Raw genomic sequence first — 23,752 nt, 5'->3', positions numbered from 1 at the left:
CGTGCCATCTAGTTTCCCATCTCGTTACATGAGAACCCTTCATAAGTCATTCAGGGTCCACCTGCTGTGGTTACAGCAGTTTTGGATATCAGACTTCCATCCGTGGAAAAAAATACAACCCTGGCAAAGTCAGGGTTGTTTTTTTAAATCCGTCCCTAACTTAGACTATAATTGCACATGAATATAGGACATTGGCGTGACGACATTTCTGGAGGACATGTTACCACGGAGTCCTGTGTATACAAGACATACCCAGAAAACCCACTTAACACTCGACTAAATGCCTTCGAAGGCCTTGTGAGCCAGCAGCTGCACCGAGGTGTTAAGTCGTGTGTGGACATCAGCGATCGGTCACACAGCTCTACCGGGGTGAGTCAGGATAACGTTCACACGAATCACCAGTTACGAAACACGCTGCTCCCTCAAGCACGACGTAACGCTGACATTCCCGCATAACGATGACATGACTGGAGGTGACGGGGGAAAGGCTGAAACACTCGGACTCCGGTCACCGGTTTCTGAGCATGACTCTCTGGGTTGGGTTCAACAATTCAGACTCTTGTCATGACTAGCCGTCGTACGGCAGGGTTAGAATAACCAGCTATATTTAGGCAGATGTGGGGTTTAGTGGCCAAGATGCATTAAATAAAATAAAGGCATTAGTTTTGTATTACAAAGAGCTAATAGGACACAATGAAGTGAATGTCAACCGGAAGGTGTTTTAATATCGCCTTTTATCCGGAGGAGACGCGGGTCAGCCTACCACCTGTTCAGAGCCTAGCCTGCTCTGTGGATGAGGAATGGTTCAGACGGCAGAGTTTAAGGTTATTGGTTAGAACCATACTGTCTTCAGTCTACATGCACATTAGAAATGATCTGGATCTAAAAGTAAATTTTAATAATGGACTTGCAAGTCTCTGCTACATCATGGTTATAGAGAGAACACTGCGGCCAACACAAATAACCTGTACGCAAGGTCAGAGTCTTAAATTGTCTAAGAAAATCTTTATTTATAAAAACAAAACAAACGGTATTGCCAGTTACAAGTTTACTGAAAAAAATGTATTTTTCAGGGAGCCAAGGCAGGTACGAATGGTATGGTGTTTCACAGATACGCATTATGACAGATATACTGTGTAGAAAAACACAAGAAAACAGATGATTGGTCACATACACCACTTAAAAATGAACAAAATAGTGGTAAAACATGGAATTAAAAGATTTGCATAACGTCACCACCCACCACTCCCAAACATACCAACTCCCAAAATAAGAAAATATGTCAAAACAATTACACAATGAATATCTAAAATGTGCTTTTTCAGTTCCCATCCTTAACGTCCACCGCTGCTTTCCTTCGAGCAGGGTGAACAGTCTTTTTCTCGCTCTCAGCACTGCTCAGACGCAGACCCCATCCCGAGGAGTAATGAAGTTACCATGACATCCTTTTAGAGAGCGTATAAACCGTTGGGACTCTGAGGTTAGCGTTTCCTTCCAGTTCTGGAACAGCTGAACAACTTAATGTGCTGAATCAGCTTCTCTCTGTGGTTCATTGTCTTATTTTTAAGTTTGATGGAGAACTGTTCACTCTCAACCGCATCAGTTACTTTCTGTATTTGTACTCCTCAGTTGAATCAGTCTCCGCTTCAAACCAAGAGTTTGACTGCATTGTAACAAACAGACCCGTCCAGATGACCGATCGATCCAGCGGCTGAACCATCACTTTTATTGAGGGAAAGGTTTAGGAAATAAAGTCACAAGTCAAAACAAAAAGAGCCAGTTAGTACATTTGAACTAACAGAAAATGAACATTGGAAGGTTTGCTTTTGTTTTCACCATGACATAAGGTCAGGGAAACAAAAGAAGAAAAATAACATTAAATAAACGCACGGCATTATTGGGCCAGTCCTAGACGCATGATCCCTTACCGCGTGCACACACACATTCCACGGTCCGTATTCTTACACTCTCACACGCACACATAAACACACCTGCCCACAGGTTGACCGTATCAAATATATACACACTCCTTCCTGTTGGCCTGCATCCGAGCGCGTTTGCGACCAGAGAAAATATCTTCAGACGGAATAACTTCTGTACAAACGTCAAACACGGTGTCGAAAGCCGCCCGGTTTCTGTGTCCCGGATTCCCAGGAGCTTCTCCTGGCGTCCCCTTACTGGTTCCATCTCACTGGTCCCATCACACTGGACCATTTAAATTAAGCTCAACTTTAAAATATATACCAGTATTATATTTATATATATATAGAAAAGGAGAAATGCAGTCGTCCCATGTCACTATTGTTATGTACAGTAAATACCCTAAAAGAGATTTCTACAAACATATTTATTTTGGATGCAGGACCTGGCAGCAACAGGATACAAAAAATAAAAATGACTGGGAAAAAAAGATGATTGTCGACATACATTGATTGCCTTTAGAGTTTTTAGAGCTAAGAAATATAATTTAAGACAATACATCTGACGCTACAATGAATTTGTAAAAAAAAAAAAAAGGAAAACGAAAAAAAACAAACAAACGATTGTGTGGTCTCGGTCGACCGGTCGACTGCAACACAACCGTTTTCTTTGGATCCTCGCATTCTTTATATCCACTTGAAGCGATCAGCGAGCAACAGGGTACAAAAAGGAGAGGGGGGAGCCGAGAGTGTAGAGAGAGCAAGCGACAGACTGGGAGAGAGAGAGTCTTTGTGTGTTTCTGTTTGTGTCTGTGTGTATGCGTGTGTGTGTGTCTGTCCGTCTCTGTTCGTTGCTCATCAGTAGCAGTGGTATGGCAGGGAAGGCCCGTTCTGAGTGATGCACACAATCAGTTTTTCTAGAAAAGGAAAAAAAAAAAGAAATAACCATTTGTGAGCGGGAAGGTCAGAACAAGATGACGCGTCCATATTAAAACTTAGAAATAAAATACAGACTGCACAGACAGACTATGGTACACCCATGGTTAACCGCACGCACGACAACAGCAACAACGTGTCATTTTAGGATTACAATAAACCCGATCCTGGGTGGAGGGGTGAGAGGTCAGGGTTGTGCACCCTCATACGTTTCCACCCGACGTGGGCAAACATATGCTTACCCACACGCAAAAAACAAAGACACTGCAGTAGGACGCTGGAAGATCAAGGTAACCAAACACACCGGCAACGGTTTAACACCACAACAGAGGACAGCGTTGGTCCCCGAAGAAGAGGGTTATTGGACAGGTTTGAACGATGTTAGAACACACAGAAAAGGGAAGAGCGCGAGCCAGCGTCTCCATGCAGCACATACCATGCTGTGACATGCAGAGGAGGGGAGAGGGAGGAGGGATGGGGTGGTGGCTAACCATCGTAGGAGTCCAGGAGGGGAAGGGAGCCCTTTCTGGGCCCATACACCCCTCGCTGAGAAAGAGAAAGAGAGAGAGAAAGAGAGAGAGAGAGAGAGACAGAGAGACAGAGAGACAGAGAAGCCAGGAGGAAGAGGAAAGAAGTGTGAGGGCGCACCACAGAGTGAGCATACCGTGAGGCCTCAGAAGGATGTTAAGGCACCGACAAAAGTGTTATTAATTTCTTTAGGAAGTGCAAGTGAGAGAAGGAGAGCAGGTTAGAGCCGTTAAGACAACGTGGGATCAGGTGAATGCCTGTTTTTCTGTCGGGCAGGGGGACTTACCGGTAAAGTGTCTGTGGTGTGTTCTAGAGTGTGTCTCCTCTCCTTCTGCTCCAGTGTGGTGTAGCCTTCTGCATGGGGAGCATTGAAGTGGGGAGGACGTTTAGTACATCGATTCAACAGACACGGCCAGTGGGGAAATTGAAAGGCTAAAGGATAGGAAGGGGAAGAGGGGTTGTTTTAGAGATGTACTGACCGGGTCCCAGGTCGTTCAGTGGGATCATGTCCCTCTTCTCCCCTGTTGAAGCAAAACAAATATCATAAGTTAGAGAAACACACAACTCCCAACTTCAGCTGCACTTAAACACAAATCAAGCTTTTACTGCTTTGCCCATTTCCCTTTTACTTTAATTTCGAACTCCAACCAATTGCCGTTTTGGGGAACTGTAAAAAGGCCACTGGAATTATCCAAATATAAAACGGGATCTGGCAAATTTCAAACACATGGCTCAATGAAACCTGCTGATAAAGAACCAGCACGTGGTAAGTTGCGTTTTGTTTCTCTTTCTGGATAGCGTGGTCAGTCATCTGAATTCTAGCCGCGCCATATTTTATTATTAAATTCAGGCTCCCTGATCCCTCATAAGACACACACACACACACACACACACACCTCTGTCCAGCAGCGGCAGGGTCCCGTCGTCGTAGCTACCGTTGGCGCGGCCCCCGTTGGTGCTGCCGTTGACGCCGCTGAGGTTGACGGCGAAGTCGGCCTTCTTCCAGCCGTCCTTCTCCAGGGGCCGGCGCAGCTCCTTGTGGCCCCAGACCAGCTGCAGCACCTGGCCAGCTGCACGCACCTCCCGCTCAGAGCGCTTACTGCGAAGCACACAAACCGCCGTCAGCACCGGACTCACACACACACACACACACACAACACACACACACACACAGAATCCTCCCAGCACGCGGCGGGGAAGGGCTTCATGTATGGTGGCGACATGTCACATGTATGGGGTCACATGACCTAAAGACACTTCATGGATCAGGGGTTACATGTACGGGGTCACATGCACAAACGTCACTTCTTAGGGTCACATGTCACATGTATGGGTCAGATGCACTAAAGACACTTCTCTGGGTCACATGTATGGTGGTCACATGTATGGTGGTCACATGCCCCCGCCCCCCCCCCCCCCCCCCCACGTTGAGGGACCCCCACCTACCCGTCCTTGCTGATGAGCACCAGCCGCTCGATGCCCTGCGAGGTGCGCAGCGTCTTGGCTGCCTCCAGGCTGCCCCCCCCCAGCACCTCGGCCAGCGTGCTGAGCACCGACACCACCGTCTCCTCCGACAGGGGCCGGGCCGACTGGGCGGGGCCGCCCGGCAGGTCCGCCACCAGGTGGGGCACCGCGTGCTTCCCTGGGGAGGGAGGAGAGGGGTCATTCATCAGGCGCTCAGCCCCGAATCGACTCTCCAATGTCAGCGCATATGATCACAATGATAATAATAATAATAATAATTTGTAGGCGCCTTTCTGGGCACTCAAGGCCACCGTACAAAAAGGTACACAAAAGTTATTAAAAAGAAACAACCCTGAGATAAAGAACAACAAAAAAAATAATAACATTGTGGATCAATGTCTCCCAGTTGGTAAAGCAAGGCATTAACGTCGTTAAGACGTAGGGGTTCGATCCGCGCTGGGGCAAGGTTTAGTCCCAACAAACCACTCGCCATGACTTTCCACCATTACCGAGACACTCTGGAGTCCACCAGAGGAAATGCGTCTGTTTTTATTACCCAGCGATCGAACCCTCGTTAAGCCAGAACAGGAGGTGGCCGTTTACCCAGCAGCTCTTTGTTGCGGTTGTCGATGGCGAGGTTCCTGAGCGCCCCGGACATGGCGCGCACCACGCGGTCGTTGCCGTGGGCCAGCAGCTCCGCCATCATGGGCAGACCCTTCTCCAGGCGCACCGTGGCCCGGATGTAGCGGCCGTACTGCAGGGAGGAGCCGGGTTAGAGGGGCTGGACTTAGCTTTCACATCCGGTCACAACAGAATACACCCCAGATATAATCTGTTAAATACACACCAGATGTGGTCCTGCAATTAATATAACAGTAATTCAAGAACTGTGAGCAGTTAGCTAGCCATTGTTTTGCCCTGATCCAGGTGGCGATATCCGTCTCTGTGGTGGGTCTGTCCAGCGTGGGTAGGTCTTAAAGGACGGTCTCCCCTTGACAGTGGGGTAGGGACTGGTGCGTCTGGGTCGCTTACCGTCCAACGGCCGGCACACAGGTTCTGGATGGCACCGGCAGCCGCCTCCAGCACCGATGCGTTCTTGCTCTCCCGCAGCAGGGAGGTGTACAGCCGCACCACCTCTGGCTGGTACAGCAGCTCGTAGCCTGAGGGAGGGGAGACATGGCACGATGAGACCCGCGCTGAAGCCTTCTCCTTAGAGCCAGGGACTCTGCTGCGGCTGAGGTCCATTGACGGTCAATGCCTTGATACAGAGTTCAGTACCAAGTTATTGACCGACCAAAGACATGGGCGCCGTCCTCAGCTCTCCGAGAGCGTATTGACTGAATTAAGCACGCTGCGGACAGCGTGTCTCACAAGTACATTTCCGCTATTCGGTCGATGGATAAATAGATAATGACAGATGGAGTTGACCGTCATTTATTTATTCTGCTGTTCAATGCTTCTTCTTTTACGAAAAGCAGAAGCACTGACTAGCAGGCAGAGGTGGAGGCACAGATGGCACGAACAGCCTGCGACAGTCATGGGGGGGGGGGGCTTTGCACAGCGTATGACAAGCCTCCCGCTAGCCCGGAGCGTGACGGATGGCTATCCAGAGGCCCGGGGGTGGGGGGGGGCGTGCATACCTTTGGCGGCTGTCGTTCTCTTGGGGATATCGACTTGGTCTCCGCTTCCGTCGTCGTCGTCGTCCTTCTTTCCTGGGGGTGGGGGGGGGGGGGGGGGGGAGAGAGGGTGAAGGGGTGAGATGGGTTGAGTTGGGAGCAGGCCTGTGAGAGGGTTAAGGACGGGTTGACGGCAACACTGGATGGTGGGGGAGAGGGGGTCCACAGCCCTCTCCCTCTGCAGGCGTTATGATGCTGGGTCAAGGCAGGCAGTGACACAAGCAAGGGCACCATGCAGTTTTTACTGGCGGACGCCAAGTAACGCATACCTGCATGCATGATGATGATGGGCAAGCATTATCGTCATGGTGATGCATTCAGACATGTTAGTACAGTGACGGGCGATGCAGGATGGAGGGATATGGCGTCCGGGAATCAACCGAGACAAGAGCGCAGGCCGGGGAAAGTGGAACATCCGACAGGGGAAGCTTACCTTTGGAAAACCACTCATCTAAACAGAGCCCACGTCAGGCCGTAGGATGAGGGGAAAGGAGAGGGAGGGAGGTAAAGATAAAGAGAGGCCAGAGAGAGGGAGGAGGCAAACGGAAAAGGAGGGTAAGACTGTGAGAAGAAAAACACAGCAATAGGTGCTCCCTGCACACACACGCCCCGACACAGCGGGACGGCGACCTTTGGGAAGCAACACCCGCAGTATTTCACACAGCAACACTGACAGCTCGACACTGACCTTTGCCCTTCTTGGAGCTGAAGCAGCTGCCCTTCTGGGAGCCGGGGGCGGGGCCCTGGTTCAGGGGCACGGACTCGGAGAAGCGCTCGCAGCCGGGGATCTCGCGGTGCACGTGATAGGACAGATTCCTCAGCAGACACACGCTGTTCTCCACCAACTACAGGAGAGGAGAGGAGAGAGGCGGGGTTACCACAGTCCATAGAAACAAACAAAACAACCTGTAGCAGTGTGAGGGTTTGAAGCTCATCGCCGAGGCGTTGGTTCAAGCGTACCTTGTTGTCCACGTCTTTGCGGTTGATCTGCGACTGGACGATGTACATGAGGGAGTCCACGAGGCCGGTGCACTCCCGTAGCTTCCTCCGGGCCTCGCTGCGCTCCGAACTCACGTTCCTGTTTTGGGGTGGGCATGGCAGAGGAGTAGGTTTTAAAAACAACAAACAAACCAAAACGATCGTTTTCTCGCCTCACGCCACCACTCGTGTCTCCCCCTCCTTCCCTCCCCCTTCTCATCATCCTCACCCCTGCCTTCCCCTCTCTCATTATCATCATCATCCCTGCTGTCCCCTCTCTCATTATCATCATCATCCCTTCCTTCCCCTCCCTCCTCACATCATAACCCCTGCCTCCCCCTCTCTCCCTCCTCACATCATAACCCCTGCCTTCCCCTCTCTCCCCTCTCTCATTGTCACCACTGCCTTCCCCGCTCTCCCCCCACTCATCATCATCATCCCCCTGCCTTACCCTCTCTCCTGCCTTCCCCTCGCCCTCCTCTCATCATCACCCCTGCCTCCCCCTCCCTCCCCCTCCCCCTCACCTGAGGCAGCCGGCCGTGTTGGTGAGCGCCGTCTCCCACTCCAGGTGGCGTGGCTTGCAGTTCTCCTCCCCGGCGTCGCTGCTCCGCTCCCAGCCCGAGCGCGGCACCATCACCTCGTCGGAGAGGGCGTGCAGCGCGTGGTCCACGATCTCCATCTTCACCACATCGTGGGACGACAGGTTCCACAGGGTGCCTGGGGCGCCGCGAGGAAGAGGAGCGCCCGTTACAAACCGTTGCAAGATGCTTGGCGATGCTATTGCGACGCAGCGATGCATTCGAGTCCGGCACAACACACGTCCGTCTTCGTGTGTGTGCGTGTGTGCGCGCGTGCGCGCGGGGGGTTACCTGTGATGGTGTCGGTGAGGTCCTGCTCGTGGGTCTTCCTCAGCAGCCGCACCAGGCCCGTCACGCCGTCGCAGTTCTTGATGGCAATCTTGTTGTCGGCGTCGCGGCCGAACGAGATGTTCTTGAGCGCGCCGCACGCCGAGTGGTGCACCTCCTTCTTGGGGTGGTCCAGCATGGACACCAGCGCCGGGATGCCCTTCAGCCGCCGAACGTCCGACTTGACCTGGAACACAACACGGCACGCCTTGAGAGTCGCTCCTAGAGTCTGGCGCCCAGAGAACGGCTCCCCCCCCCCCTTTCAGGTTCGGCGAGGGGCAGCTCGGTGGAGCTCCTCCCAGACACACCATCAACATGATCGTTGTTCTTAAACGGTAAGGGGCCGTATGTGATTGTGGAAGTGTACTTGCGCACGTGTGAGTGCGTTTGCTTTAGGAAGTGCGTGTGTGTGCACGCATGAGTGCATGTTCACGTGCATGGAAGGTCACTTGCATGCGTGTGTCTACCTTGTCGTTCTTAAAGGTGAGGTGCTGCAGGTAGGCGGCGGCGTTGGTCTTGACGGGGTCCAGGCGGTAGTTCAACATGGCGATCACCTCGGGAAGCTCCGGCTGTCTCCAGGAAGGGGGCGGGCCCTTCCTCAGTGTGCTGTCCAATGAGGCCATGCTCCCCCTCTCCATGGTCCCGGGGACCCCCCAGACGTAGGGGTCCACCCCGCCCATGTCTCCGTCTAAAGTGTCCTCGCAGCTCCTGCAGATCGAGCATGTTTAAATTAGTGAGACGTCAGCTACACTGGATCCTTGTTCATGTTTAAGTAGGAAGTCTGACTCACTCCGAACAGTCACAACAGAGCTCTTTATAATACCCGACCAGTCATTTCAAATATATCACGTAGGATTCGATTTCACAATCAAACCATTGACTATAACCATGTTCTTTTACCGACAGACCGAGTGCGAGTTCCCGTTTCTTTTTAGTTTGCAGATGTGGTTAACCAAGTGCTACATGAACTTAAAAAAAATAAAGAAAGTGCTTTCAACAAAATAATTAGATATAGTATAGTCAGGATATAGTTCTTGGATAAACGAGAGGTCTATTATTTCCTGTAGCGAGTACTTCTTGCTGTTCAAATCCGGCCCACTTCCTTTGGTAGAAGTAAACGGATCAAAATGATGTCCAAACATCCAGATTAAAATCATCCAGATCCAGATAGTGGCCCCACACTTACTTTTGTACGTCTATCGCATTTACTCAAGTCGTAATTTAAAAATAACAATACCTTAATGCCTTTTTCTATTTTACCCATTTCTTTGCATATGTTTTTCTTTTACTTATCTATTATTTTATTTTATTGTATGACAATGTTTATATGTGAAGCACTTTGAGTCTGCCTTGTGTATGAAAAGTGCTATATAAATAAAGTTTATAACTTGAGTAAAATGTGTGTCTACCAATTTTCAATATGCCTGATCATTTGTAATAAAATATACATGTCTTTGTTTGTCTTGAACAGCGAACATAAAGTCTACTGCTGGGACTACTGCTACTGCTAGGCCTACTGCTACGGCTAACACTGCTGCTACGTTTGTGTCTTGCCCTCACCTGAGCCGGCGCCGGTCCATGCCTGCCGGCCCGTGGCCCCCCAGGCGGGGCATGGTGCCGTAGCCCCCCGGGTGCATTGGGGGCGGCCCCATGTCGTAGTGCAGGTCGTCGTAGCCCAGGCTGCGCTGGTCGTCCTCGGGCCCGTACTGCCCGTAGCGCATGTCCATGGCCGAGCCCATGCCCCGCACGCCGCGGGCCACCTGGGGCTGGGCGCCGTAGGGGTCCATCTGCTGGCGGCTGGGGGCCCTGTACCCAGAGTCCAGGGTCCTGTAGCCGTCCATGGGCCTGGGGGGGGGGCGAGAGGGGCAGCCATGACGACAGAGAAGACAGCCACTGGCGGGGTTCTGTTGTAGCCATGGATACAAGTCTGCAGCGCAGGGTCTTGGACAAACTAGGCATGTCCATCAAGCGTATGGTAATATAACAGTGGATACTTGTACATGTTTTAGTAGGAGGTCTGACTCACTCCCAACATCCACAACACCGCTCATTAAAATACCCCATCAGCTGATTAAAAAAAAGATTAGAAGATTCGAGGATTCGAAGATGAGCCTGACTGACTGGATTAGAAAACAAAATAAAAAACATACCACGGACTATCACGATTTTCTTTTACAGACAGACCGAGAGAGAGAGTTCCTTTTAACTTATTTGGTATATCGTTTGCAGACGTGGGTAGCCAAGTGCTGCATGACCTTTCAAACGTAAAAAAACTAAACGTGGTCATGTCCATCAAGCGTAAGGCAATACAGAAGGAATGACCTCCTCCTGAGCTGACCCTAAAGCATGAGCTTCATGGAGTAAGGTCGTGGTGGGTGCAGGGTGCTCACCGGTAGCGCTCGTCCATGCGCGTGCCCCTGCTCATGCTGGAGTAGGCCTCCGACGGGGGGCCGGGCCGGTAGTCGTCGTAGCCGGCGGGGGGCCCGTAGTGGTAGTTGCGGGGCACGGTGGCGGTGGGGTAGTCGGCGGGGGCGGCCTGCCGGTAGCGGTCCAGCGTGGCGGTGTAGCTGCCCATGCCGGGCGCCATCATGCCGCCGTCCACCGTCAGACCCTCCGAGGGGTGGACCGAGCGGGCCACCAGGGGCTTTTTCATCATCATCTGGGGGTGCTGGGGGGAGGGGAGAACCACGTTAGGGTCGCGGGACATGGAGGGGGGCCCAGTGGTACGGGGGGGTAACAGAGAGGGCCACTGTGAGAGGGGGGGGAACGACATTAGTGACACGGTTAGGGCTGAACTTTTTGGGGAAATAATTTAAAACGAGAGTATTTTGACCAATATTGCGATTGTGATGTTCCTTATGTTCTGTATTACTTACTAAACAAGCAATAAATCATTCTATAGAATGAGCAACACAATATTGGAAGGAATCAACAAATAAACTGCTCTTTCCTTCAGGCCAGAGATGGAAGGAGTCAACATATAAACTGCTCTTTCCTTCAAAGATTAATTGATGCATGAATTCATGAATGCATGAACATCCAATTAACTATTGAATAGTAAAATAAAAATAAATATGAATCTTACTGATCTCCAGTCAGTAACAAATCCCCCAAAATCGGATTTTTAACTGTTAATGCATAAGCTGCCATTGCGATTCTGCAAATCACGTTCCATTACATTGCGATGTCGGTTTGAAGTCGATTAATCGTTCAGCCCTGGACAGGGTTCACGGAGGGCCCCGGGGGTACGGGTGAGTAACAGAGTTGCTCCCACTGTGAGAGGACGTTAGGGACATGGAGCAGCCCATTGGCCCATGGGTGAGTAAGAGACTGGCACTTTGAGAGGACGTGTTGCGACAACGTGTGGGCGAGTGCGCTTCTCACCCCGTTTTCTGGCCGCCGCAGCACCGACCCTTCGTCAGAAAAGACGGAGTGCGCTTCCTGTGAATCATCCTCTGGAGTGTAGCTCTCGTCCAGCGCGCCGTGGGCGGGGTCCACCATTCTGTACTGGTGACGCAAATACAACGTTAAAGCCCCTTGCTCAATCACCAGTTGATGCAACCGCCACCGATTTCTCAGTGTCCAATCAGATGACAAACTGTTACAACATAATCGGTTTATTATTGTTTTTGTTTTTTTTGTTTTTTCCATACAGTAGGCGCAACTGAACATTAATTTAAAATCGACAATCTGTCAACCGCAATGAATAATTGGTATCACAACACAAGGAAAAAATGTTGCAATTAAAATCTTAATTATCGTACAGCCCTAGATGGCATATTGTACACACACACACACACACACACACACACACACACACACACACACACACACACACACACACACACACACACACACACACACACACACACACACACACACCTACCTGTGTTCCGTTAATGTATCCGTCAGTCAGCTTCAGTCGTTCTATGTCTGCATCCCCCAGACAGCCGTTCTGTGGCGAGTGAAAAGAACCAACACAGTCAGTCGGCAAACACAAACTGATGCGATTGCGTCAAACCCGCGTTGATAACAGCTCCTGAAGCTGCATCACTTCCTACAACTTACACAGCTGATCGTCAGGACCTTAATCATCGCCTGGGACCCAAGCATTTCCTCAAAAAAGGAGTGCGACATACTGCTATGTAGTTACTAAATCACATATTTTATGTTTTAGGTCATGTACTTTTCATTTAGGAGTCTTTATTTGCAACGCCACAGACGAAACTCCCCTCTGACTGTATTTTAAAATACATTTCCCTACTCATTTTTACCTACTTAGGCTCTTGTACGTATTTTACCATGCACTCACAATCTAGCTTTAGCTCGAAGGATAAACTACCACAAAATCAACTTAAACGAAGGGAGGACGTATGCATGCATCACAAAAAATGCATGCATAGAAATAAACCAATGCAATAAAAATTCCACAACTACTGGACCCCAAGAGATGCAGGGCGGCAGCCGACTTGAGAAAAAAATACACGGAGCTGTCCCATACACATACACATCCCCTTCATCATACACCGTCAGTACCAACAGGGTCTGCACTAAGCAAAGGAAATGCATTTAATGAGACTACCAGAAGTAGCCAGCAGGGGTTCCTCTTGGCCTCCTCTTGGAGTGGGAGACAATGTGAACTTCTCTCCAAGCTAGTTCAAAGCTGCTTATTTGTTTCATCTTCAAGTCTTCTTGAAAGATGGGCTGCTCGTTTCCAGTAAGCCTGCCTTTTCCAATTCGACTCATGTACTAATTTATTCATATTAAAAGCATCGCCTGGAGGAAATGTAATCAATATATTCAGAGTTGAAAATCCAGCTTTCCGGTTCTTGGTCTTGACACCAGAGAACCGCTCATGGCAAGGAACAAAGGGTTCAGCCGTTTAAAAAGATTATAAACACAACATGGTTGTTCAGTGACAGACCCAATGTCGTGTGCAGTCCTAGCCCAAAGTACCCTGTGTCAGCCCCCCGAGTGCTGAGGCACCGTGCTGCAGCAGGGCACCAAGAGCCCCAGCGCTGTGTGGCTCTGGACCTTATAGCCCGTCCCTGTGTCACGAGAAAGCCGTCGCAGAGCCACTGCTCCTGGGAGTGGAGGGCTCACCGCCAGCCCTGTCTAACCAATTAGCCCGGCCGTAAACAAATCACACGCGGGACCCGGAGCCCTGCTGGAGTCAAGCCTTTGAGGTCGTTACGCAACCAGCAGCGCTCGCCTCCGTCAGTTTAAATGTACACAGGCAGCGATGGCGCTCAGAACACAGAGACGACGCATTCATCCCCGGACTGAAATAGCCCCGGGTCGGGCTGGACATGAGTCAACGCTGTAGTGATCGGGAGCGGTGCAGTGGGGTTCTTCAGAGTTTCGTCTGCCGATGTCAGAGGACGATGATATGGTGGCATGGATGAGCAACAGGGGAGCTCTGTGACCATTGAGTGGAGCTTTGGGATGATGGTCCACCTGCCGTTTGTTAGATAGTCAATGGAGGAAATGCCACGCCACACTATTTGTTGATTCAGTAGGAGACGTTGGCAAAGGGAAAAGCACCCCGAATCGAAGCTTAGAATTATGCCAACAGACATCGATGCCAGCGTTGTTTAACCGTATTGAATACTTAGAACAGTGGATACATTTAAATACCCCAATAAAGAGACTGGCATGGAGCTTAATAACACTGAAGTACTGTAATGAAACAAAACACAAAAATAAAAGGCGGGAATGAAGTCAGGAATCACAGAATCGTGCCAGTCACCAACGCCACGAGGCTGAACGAATGCATGGAGCATGGACTCACGGCAGATGCGGGTAGCCATTCAGCACATGCACAACTGATGAGTACATGCATAGCACGACATGCTCAGACAACAGGACAAACAGCCTGGATGTTTACACGGGGAGAAACCGTTTGGTCAGGGGATCAGGGTGAGCGGTTGGCCCTGAGGCTTTGTTAGTGTATCCGGTCGGTGACTCGCGGTATAGGTACGCCGCCGGCGGTCGGGGGGGGGGGGGGGGAAGACGTCTCCTGGCATGTTAGAAGCTGTGCAATTACGTGCACGGACGGGGTGATCCGTCAGGGACCAGGGATGACTGACAAACATGAGTCTGACACACACACACACACACACACACACACACAGCAGTGAAAGGTATGGACATAACCAGTTAGAGAGAGACTGGTGGAATGGGCTGCAGGGCTTGAGGCCACCCGCAGGTCAAAGGTGCGATGGATGATGACCGCATGTTAGAAGATGGATGGTCGGCGTGCTCGGGGGGGGGGGGGTGCGGCCTAAACAGCAACAGCTGATGGCGGATCGGTGCGACAGCATGGGAGGGGAGACACGCCCCCCTGGGGGGAGGGCGAGGAGGGGGGGGGTCTCATGACAGCCGGGATGAGAACCGGGGGGGGAGGTTACCTGCGTGTGAGAGGGGGCGTGTCCCCCGCCGGAGAGGCCCGCCCACCTCCGCTCCTCCTCCAGCGCCCGGGTCAGCTGCTCAAACTGCGCCTCCTGCTCCCTGACCGACTCCAGAAGAGCGGCAGCGCTCCCACACTGCTCCATAGAGCTGGGGGGGGGGGGGGGGGGGGGGAGCGGGGGGGGGGGGGGGGGGGGGGGGGGGGCGGGGGGGCGGGGGGGAGGAGCAGGGGGGGAGGGAGAGAGGTGGAGCAGGGTGGAGGGACAGAGGGGAGGGACAGAGGGAGGGGGGAGGGACAGAGGGGTGGGACAGAGGGGAGGGACAGAGGGGTGGGACAGAGGGGAGGGACAGAGGGAAGGGACAGAGGGGAAGGACAGAGGGGAAGGACAGAGGGGAAGGACAGAGGGGAAGGACAGGTTGGAGGAGGAGCAGGGTGGAGGGACAGAGGGGAGCAGGGATGAGGTTCAGGGTGGAGCAGAAAGGAGGAGGAGGTTGGAGGGACAGAGGGGGGGGGCCCGGTTACACAAAGACACTGGCTTGTTTAGCGCACCACAGCAAACAAAGAGGATAGAGAGAGAGAGAGAGAGAGCGAGAGAGAGGGGCCAGGAGCGTCTGGCTCGCAGAGTGGCTGTACAGCTAGGCAAACACACACGGCGGCGCCGTTCAACACCTTCACCCACAGAGACACGCTCAGATCTTGGACGACTTCGAACAGTACTTTGATACCGAGAATGGTTGAGCAAAGTATTCATATTCAAATATGAACACTGGACATTTGGACGCCACATTGGAATTCAACTTGAGTACATGTACTCTGTGTCATTGGATACCCCCTCCTTTAGATGGGAAGTGAAGGCGTAACACAAGAGTGCTCAAGTGTATAAGCGTTGACTGGAACAAGCAAATAGCTTGGTCATTAATAAGTAATCAGAATACAATAGGCCGTTATTCATCGGACAGGTCATGACGGACAAGTTGGCGTTGCAAACCTTTCTAGATCCACTCAGACAGAAGCTTAATTTATGTTTAGGTTCCCAATTAACATGCCGTGGGCTGCCATCGCATCATATAGTTTGCCATGATGAGCCTGTGGATTCTACCAATGTGGAAATATGCCACACTTTGTCATTATTGTCTTAGCGAAGGAAGCGTTAACACATCAAGCTGCAGGGGAGGTGGGACTACCTACCCTGTCAACAACACCCAACCTCTGAGAAGCGACTGTATGCAAAGACACACGCCTTATTCATCTGCCTTAAAAATTGTGTATAAAAGTCACGTTCAACACGGCAACAAACCCAGCGACAGACACACACACACACACACCTTTATTAAAATCACACCAGACTACGTTGTTGAGAACCAGCTGGAAAGGAGAGCTTGGATCTATAGTCTGCACAACCCGACAGTACAGCGGTCACGTGATGTGCTAGGCTGGCTGCTACCTCATGTCAGCGTACGCAACGCCATTTGAATGTGTGCCATGTGTCTCATTGCATGTGCTGCAGCATAAGTATACACTACAACCCTTAATTCTGACCACCGACTCCAGACGGCTACGCTACAAGCACTCATTTATTTTAACGCCCTCACGGCTACACACAGACAAGGGCGGACACTCCTCCAGTCAAAAACCCTCAGCCACCAGCGCGATATGAATTGATAAAAGATTATCGTTAGGCACATTTTGGCTGTACGGTACCAATCAGAGGGTCGAGGCCGTGCAATCTTTTCACTTGTAGAGATCCCTCCTCTTTGAATAAAAGATAACTCTAAGCAAAGAAAGAAAGGAAGGAAGGAAGGAAGGAAGGAAGAAAGAAAGAAAGAAAGAAAGAAAGAAAGAAAGAAAGAAAGAAAGAAAGAAAGAAAGAAAGAAAGAAAGAAAGAAAGAAAGAAAGAAAGAAAGAAAGAAAGAAAGAAAGAAAGAAAGAAAGAAAGAAAGAAAGAAAGAAAGAAAGAAAGAAAGAAAGAAAGAAAGAAAGAAAGAAAGAAAGAAAGAAAGAAAGAAAGAAAGAAAGAAAGAAAGAAAGAAAGAAAGAAAGAAAGAAAGAAAGAAAGAAAGAAAGAAAGAAAGAAAGAAAGAAAGAAAGAAAGAAAGAAAGAAAGAAAGAAAGAAAGAAAGAAAGAAAGAAAGAAAGAAAGAAAGAAAGAAAGAAAGAAAGGAATAACAGCGCTTTTACAGTACATTCCCTTATGGCCCGCACAAAGGGCCTGGAGCTCCCAGACTGGTAATAGACTTGGAGACGGCGTCTCTACTCCAGTCCCCGGTTGTATGAGGGCTCCGTTGCCAGAGTAACACCAGAGAGATGATTGCTAGTGAGAGACCCTCTTGCGGCAGACACAACTGAACCAAAATAGAGACGTGTGTCTGAGCGAGTGTGTCTGTCTGTTTTTTTCCTTTCAAACTCTTGTTTATCATGGAAATTCTCTCGCGATAGTCTCCTTTTAAAAAACAACACGCCACACCCAGAAACAGGAGGCTTGTGGGGAGGGGAAGGGGGAAGAGGGAAGGGGCTACAGCGCTGGAAGGCGAGGAAAAGCTCGCAGGCAGAATGTTGATTTCCACACAAGGGGACTAGGGGTTTGGTGTGCAGCTGACCCAAAATAAACGACAGCGTGGTGAGAATATCATACAGACGTGAAGAGGAGAGCGGGAGAGAGACAGAGCGGGAGTGGGGGGGGAGAGAGAGCTAGGGGAGGGAAGGGTTTCTGTTTGCTCAACAAAGCACACTCCCTCCTGCTCCAGACACACCCTGTATTTACTCCGCTCTCTGGAGCGGCTCCACGAGGAAGGGGGGGGGGAGGGGGAGAGAGAGAGAGAGAGAGAGAGAGAGAGAGAGAGAGAGAGAGAGAGAGAGAGAGAGAGAGAGAGAGAGAGAGAGAGAGAGAGAGAGAGAGAGAGAGAGAGAGAGAGAGAGAGAGAGAGAGAGAGAGAGAGAGAGAGAGAGAGAGAGAGAGAGAGAGAGAGAGAGAGAGAGAGAGAGAGAGAGAGAGAGAGAGAGAGAGAGAGAGAGAGAGAGAGAGAGAGAGAGAGAGAGAGGAGCCCCGACGCTCCCCGTCAGCACTAAGGCCCGACGGTGCGTGGCGTGGCACGGGCGCCCGTGCCAACGCAGCTCCCTCCGAGCCATATGTCGGCCTGACCACTCTGGCCCTGGCGTCGTCCCTCCAGCAGTCCCCCGTCCCACCAGTCCACGCCCGCCCTAAGCTGTGCCTACTCATCCGCCTGCCTCTACAGTTGGCCCGTATCCCCCCTTTGTCTCCTCCCTCTTCCCTCCCCCGTGTTGCCATCTCTCTCTCCCATCACAATTCCCCCCCCCCCTCACAGGCTTAACAGTAGCCCCCCTCTTTGAAGTCTCCTTCTACAGTGTGGTTCCCAGGGGCCGATTCAGACGTGCAGGTCCTTCCGTTGATCTATGGAGGAGTGGGAGGAGCCTGGCCAGCCAGATTTTAAAAGGACACACACACACACACACACACACACACACACACACACCTGACCGGTTCGGCAGGTGTTAGCCGATGGGGGATGGGTGGCCTCAGGCGAAATCTGACACCGCCTGTTTCCCAATATCTCCGGCCGTGGGATCGCTATATAAAAGAGGTGTGTGTGTTAACAAAACAAACGGGGACTTGTTTTCACCTGAGCAGACACCTGCTGCAAGGAGGGGGTGGGCACAGCGGTGCATTGAGATAGTCTGTGGGGGGGGGGGGGGTCTGATTCAGAGTTTCAGCGAACCGTCTAGGAGGAAGAGTATGATGTCATCCTTGCGCCATACCCAACTTCCCCTTAAGCTGGAATACAACACCGGTGTGTTGGCTCGGGTTTCTCGATATCGCGCACACACACACACACACACACACACACACACACACACACACGGAATAGGGCCGTCGTGATGGGGAGGCTAGTGAGAACAGGGCCAAGGGCATTTACAAGAACAGGGAATTCCTGGGAGGAAATCGATCAAAAGGTCTGAAAACGTTGAAAATGCTTTTTTAGCAGGGAATATGGGGGGGGGGGGGGGGGGGGGGGGGGGGGGCTCTGACGCCACATTTGAATGACATCATACAGACGGGCCCTGGCAAAGTTTGTGTTTGCAGGGTAATTGGTGCGGCGCCACCGGCCACAGACTCTCCCACCTGAGAGCACATTGTGCCGTACTGGAACATTTACGCCCATATATGGTCAAAGGACAAGGGCTGATACTACCCACAGGGCTTGAGGGGTGGGAGTACACACACACACACACACACACACACACACACACACACACACACACACACACACACACACACGAGATAAAAGGGACGTCTCACATTCCTGCCATTGTCACTGGCTAAATTCAACACTTTCAAACTCCGCCGGGCCAACAAAACAAGCACCCCGCGTTCCTACACACCCTGCCGGGACAGCCAGCACTCGAGGAAAAGCCACAGCAAGTCACCAGGACCCAGGGAACAAAGATACCCAAACGTAAACACACACATACGCACGCACTCCAACACCACCATCTACGTACCCCCACCCTGGCGATCCCCCCCCCCCCCCCCCCCCCCCCCCGTGGTGGGTCCATCAAACGCACCACGCGAATACAAGCACACACGCATTCCACACACTATCTCCTTTCAGTAATGAGCCCCTTCTTCTGGCCATGTACCGAAGATGAATTACACACACACACACACACACACACAAACAGAGCCGCTCTGTTATCGCCAGCGTTCTCGGGAACACCACACTGCGGTCGCAGTCTCAATCACGGAGAGGAGGGAATTCTGCAGCTGTCAGTTCTGGGGGGGGGGGGGGGGGGAACAATGGGAAGTTTGTGTGTGCCTGCACAAGTGTTGACGCGACGGGGGGGGGGGGTGAGATACGGTGCTCTGCTAGGGGGGGGGGCACACCCACACGCATCCATGCATTGGTGACGGTGCGTAGGCTGCACGCCATGATCACACGCCAGATACTACACACAACCTCGTGTGGCAGCATGTCGTGTGGCACCCGTATCTTTTGGGTCCGTTAACTACGGCAATCCCTCCCTCTTAAGGCTTAGCTATGTTTCCACATTGACGCAACGCAAGGGGGTTTACGGACCCCTTGCGTCGCCTCGACGGAGAGTAACACTTTTTTTTTTTGACCCCCCTTGCGTCCGCCGCAAGGTCTTGACGTGCGCCTCCCAAAAAGTGTTACTCTCCGTCGAGGCGACGCAGCAGCAAGGGCTCTGATTGGTCCACTCACTAAAACCTAACAGAACCAAGACAGGTTCACGACTGTGTCGAAGCGTCTGCGTGGTCCTTGCGTTGCGTCGACGTGGAACCATCGTCAGCCCTTAAAAAAACGCAGACGTTAAGGTCTCCCCTTAACATGTGCGATTCTTGGCCTTGAAGCCGATTCGGAAGTCAGCTGTGGGTTTCAGGAGAACAATGGGGACACAGCGCGGCCATCGCAGCACTGACCCCCGTCCAGAGCCCGGCGGCTTCCTGAGAAACAGGATGTTTTGGATTCTCCGCTGAGGAGCTCTGGTGACCTGCCAAGAGTCCGCTGCCCTGGACATATCGCAGAACGTGAAATGAATGAACCTTGAAAAGGCTCATGGTGCCACTGGAGGACTTTTCAGTTAATCTGTGATGATACCGGCATCTATTCACAAACAGATTTGACGCGTCAGGGAAAAAACCCTGCAGGGCATATGACCATCATGTCCTCACGTAGAGCTTCCTTTTTTGGGCTCTTAACCTTCCCCATCTCCAGTAGCCTCTTCCCCTTTATCTGCAATGAAAGGCATCTCTCGGCTGTTCTCATGGACAAACTTTGCAGCAGGATCTTACTCCTGAATTTACTTTGACAAGAGATGGTGGTCATACTTAGCGGTCATCACTGTTGTGTCTTTGCCTGTACTGCTCCCTATACAAAACATATGCAACATGTTTTAATATGCATGGGAGAATATGGTTAAAACGTAAAAAAGGCCATGGAGAAAAAAAGAGTAAACCATAAAAGGGTACAAATCTACATCCAACTAACGAAAATTTGAGCCGAGATTTAAAACAATAGACATTCCTGGACACGATCCCCTCCTCCTTCAACACACATCCCACGTCCTGGGCCCTTCCTGCTAAAGAAATACGAGCCCAGGAGTGTATCCAACCCCACACAAATGTCCTCCAGCAATGTGGAGGTTAAGAACACTGCATGTGAATATGGACCAAAACCTAAAGTTATCATAGGTCGACACGGACCAATCAAAAGTTTTATTGCTCCAGTCCTAAGAAAAGTCCCGTCAGTTATACGGAAGATAACAGAGCTGGGAGGGGGGGGGGGGGGCATTTCTACGGTCCTTCCATTGTTCTGCAATGCGAGTTTATTGAGGTCAATACAGCACACACACAAACACATACACAAACACACACACAACCGCACACCTGATCCAGGCCTGACTCACCACGAGTCACATCAACCCATCAGAGATCACTCACCATGACTAACTAAAGGCCGTCAGAGGGCCTCTTCACCCACACTCAGTCAACGAGCCCACAGTACTGCCCTCTGTGAACCTCATGAAAGTAGTAAGAGTATGCTGCTGCAGTCCATCCAACCAACACCAGCCCCTACGTGGTAGTACTACTCTGTCAGAAAATGCTGTACTTATGATGTGTGAAACAGCCCGTAGCCATTGACACTGGTTTAGGCAGAGTGCGTTTTGTGAAGGGATTGGGGCTTCAGGCTAGTAATCCATTTACCTTCTCACGCCTGCGCGGCCACACAGTCTGAGACACACAAAGGATTAATCTATACAACTCTAGGAATGATGCAAATTGGGTCTGGCACCAAAAGCATGCATCAACAATCAAACGCCACCATTTCTCTTATACATATCAACCATAAGCACACAAACTAATGAATTTCCACTCCATCAACATTTAATCTCAGAAGCAATCAGTGTTCACATTAACATAATTGTAAAAATCTTCTTGAATGGTATAGGAGACTTTATACCTATACAGCCCACAGTGGTCGAGTTAGTAGTTATAAAGGAACGGACAGTTTGCTGGACGTTCCAGCTCACTGGGTTTGACAGTTATCTCCACCATGCCCTTTCCTGGCTGAAACAAGTTAGTACAAGACCCATCCAACTGGTTTACTAGCTGACAGACAACCCTGAATGTTTGGACAAATGCAATTTTGAAGACCACCACCCTTACATGCTCAAATACACAAACACTGAACTGCAAGAGCAACTCGCGGGAACAAGTAGAACGTCTTAAATTAAATTTGATGGGAGAATTTTAGACTGTGGTCTGATTGTATTCTCTTACCTTTTATTAAGGATCGCCTGGATGTTTTCTTCTGGTCCGATTTTCTTGTGAATCACAACACAATCTAATCTGAAAATGTCGGACAACACGGATATTAATTAGGTCAACGCTAACAGTCATTGTCGAATTCGTAATATTAATCCAAGGCTTGTGTTGGTGTGAGTGCTGGAAGTAATTCGAGGTTGTGGTTATGTCTGGCTCAGCCGTTCTTGCATATCCTCCTAGACGACATGTCGCATAATATATATATTTGTTCAAAAAAATAAATAATAATAATAATATTATTTTATCATTTTGTTTTTCAATGGTAACACAGTAGTGACAAAAAGAAAAACAATGCATAAACATGAAGTGCCCCCCCCCCTTACCCAAACACACAGTAGAACCAATTACAAATTCAAAATACATTTGTTTTTTAAATTAAGTACAATATAACAATGTAAAGAAAATAATAAGAATAACGTTGTGCTGGTTGCCGCCTTGTTTTGAATCATCCAAGAGGCAGGCTTCAGGTATTTATACACAACAGCCAGGAGCTGCTCTCCCACGAGTATCCCTGGGTCCACCCCGCCGCAGCCACAACATATTGACACATTCGTGAACAAAAGACTGGCGCGGCTGGTCCGGGTGAACCCATGTTACCGACGGAGCTACTCCACTGAACATGTTCCACTATAACGCCTTTCTACACACACTAGGTCCTACCCTTAGCATCACCGGCCTCGTTTGTGACCCACACACCCTGTGTGTTATTATCACAGCCATCCGCCATCCAGCGGGGCTGTAGCAGCACAAACACACAACAAGCCGACTGAACCCTGCAGGGTCAGCCCATTCAGAGATAGCATCGCTGCCTTCGTCTGGCCAACAATACACTGGCCTAGATTCCCATGCCTTTATTTTTTTCACTGTCATACGAGCTACAGTGTTCCTTAAATGTCGGCACATCAGCGCCCTCTTTTTTTGGTGATGTATATTTCATTGTCTACTCACATTACCGGCAGACAATCGAAAGGCTGAAGTCGAAGCGTAGCGCGTCCGTCTCCTGGCTAACTCTTTAGCTCCTAGTGTTAGCACCTAAAGTCGTGCTGGGGGACCACTCCTTGCCAGCGATGCAGTGTGCTACTTTAACCACCAAAAGCGTATCTGTGCTGAATATACTGTCACCCAAAACGTCTTTTTACTTACCGATTCACGGCGTGTCCCAGTCCTGTTTTTTTTCTCCGTAATCCTATAAATATTCCCTCTGTGTTTGCCCACTGGTCTTGGTTCTCGTCCGCCTCGCTACAGACGAGGCGACAGCATCGAGGCGTCTATTAAAGAGAGGGCGGGATCAGCCTTTACCGTAATTACGGCGCAAGCAGAATTCCCCTTCTTACACAGGTGTGTCACTAGTTGCGATCTATGAACTGGTTGAATGTTTAATGAGATTATTTTTAATTGTTAACTTAAGGAACGATTTTATACGAGATCCTAAGTGTCAAACCTAATCATAACAACACACCAGAAGCTTTCCAAATATTGTGGTTGGTTCGTCTGATAATCCCGCTCCGTTTCCATTTCCGCCAATTATTATTGGTGTAATAAACAGCCTGAGGAAACAGCCGAGCCCGCTGAAGCA

The 23,752-nt window shown here is 50.5% G+C and overlaps 1 protein-coding gene across 5 annotated transcripts; it reads right to left on the bottom strand.

Moving 5' to 3' along the window:
• Positions 1-977: 977 nt before the first annotated feature.
• Positions 978-23,453, bottom strand: LOC115551930 (catenin delta-1). 5 transcript variants are annotated; one of them, XR_003978256.1, is made up of 22 exons: positions 23,320-23,453; positions 22,132-22,200; positions 14,817-14,964; positions 12,293-12,361; positions 11,791-11,913; positions 10,797-11,074; positions 9,967-10,251; positions 8,874-9,114; positions 8,371-8,593; positions 8,026-8,218; positions 7,484-7,601; positions 7,212-7,368; positions 6,957-6,974; positions 6,488-6,559; positions 5,880-6,007; positions 5,451-5,601; positions 4,830-5,025; positions 4,280-4,482; positions 3,863-3,904; positions 3,670-3,737; positions 3,292-3,401; positions 978-2,836 (listed from the first exon to the last, which is right to left on the bottom strand). XR_003978256.1 is itself a non-coding variant. In XM_030367546.1 (22 exons), the coding sequence occupies exons 3-22, from the start codon at positions 14,958-14,960 to the stop codon at positions 2,778-2,780; spliced, it is 2,823 nt and encodes a 940-aa protein (XP_030223406.1). In that variant the 5' UTR covers positions 14,961-14,964; positions 22,132-22,200; positions 23,320-23,453; the 3' UTR covers positions 978-2,777. The 5 variants fall into 5 exon arrangements, 4 of the variants coding, with proteins under 4 accessions (XP_030223406.1, XP_030223408.1, XP_030223407.1 ...); XM_030367546.1 differs by having other exon boundaries at positions 3,347-3,401; XM_030367548.1 differs by lacking the exon at positions 3,292-3,401.
• Between the last annotated feature and the right edge of the window lie 299 nt (positions 23,454-23,752).

Source organism: Gadus morhua, chromosome 10 (genome assembly GCF_902167405.1).
Source record: "Gadus morhua chromosome 10, gadMor3.0, whole genome shotgun sequence".
NCBI classification, from domain to species: domain Eukaryota; kingdom Metazoa; phylum Chordata; class Actinopteri; order Gadiformes; family Gadidae; genus Gadus; species Gadus morhua.
Note: the sequence above shows the minus strand (reverse complement) of the source record. Positions and strands in the feature narration are given on the sequence as shown.

Excerpts from the sequence above, each read along its gene's own strand:
- LOC115551930 (XM_030367546.1), bottom strand. The coding sequence starts at position 14,960 with ATGGAGCAGTGTGGGAGCGCTGCCGCTCTTCTGGAGTCGGTCAGGGAG. Across the intron at positions 12,362-14,816 it reads ACGCCCCCTCTCACACGCAG|AACGGCTGTCTGGGGGATGC; the intron begins GTAACCTCCCCC and ends CACTCGCCACAG. Across the intron at positions 10,252-10,796 it reads CGCATGGACGAGCGCTACCG|GCCCATGGACGGCTACAGGA; the intron begins GTGAGCACCCTG and ends CCCCCCCCCCAG.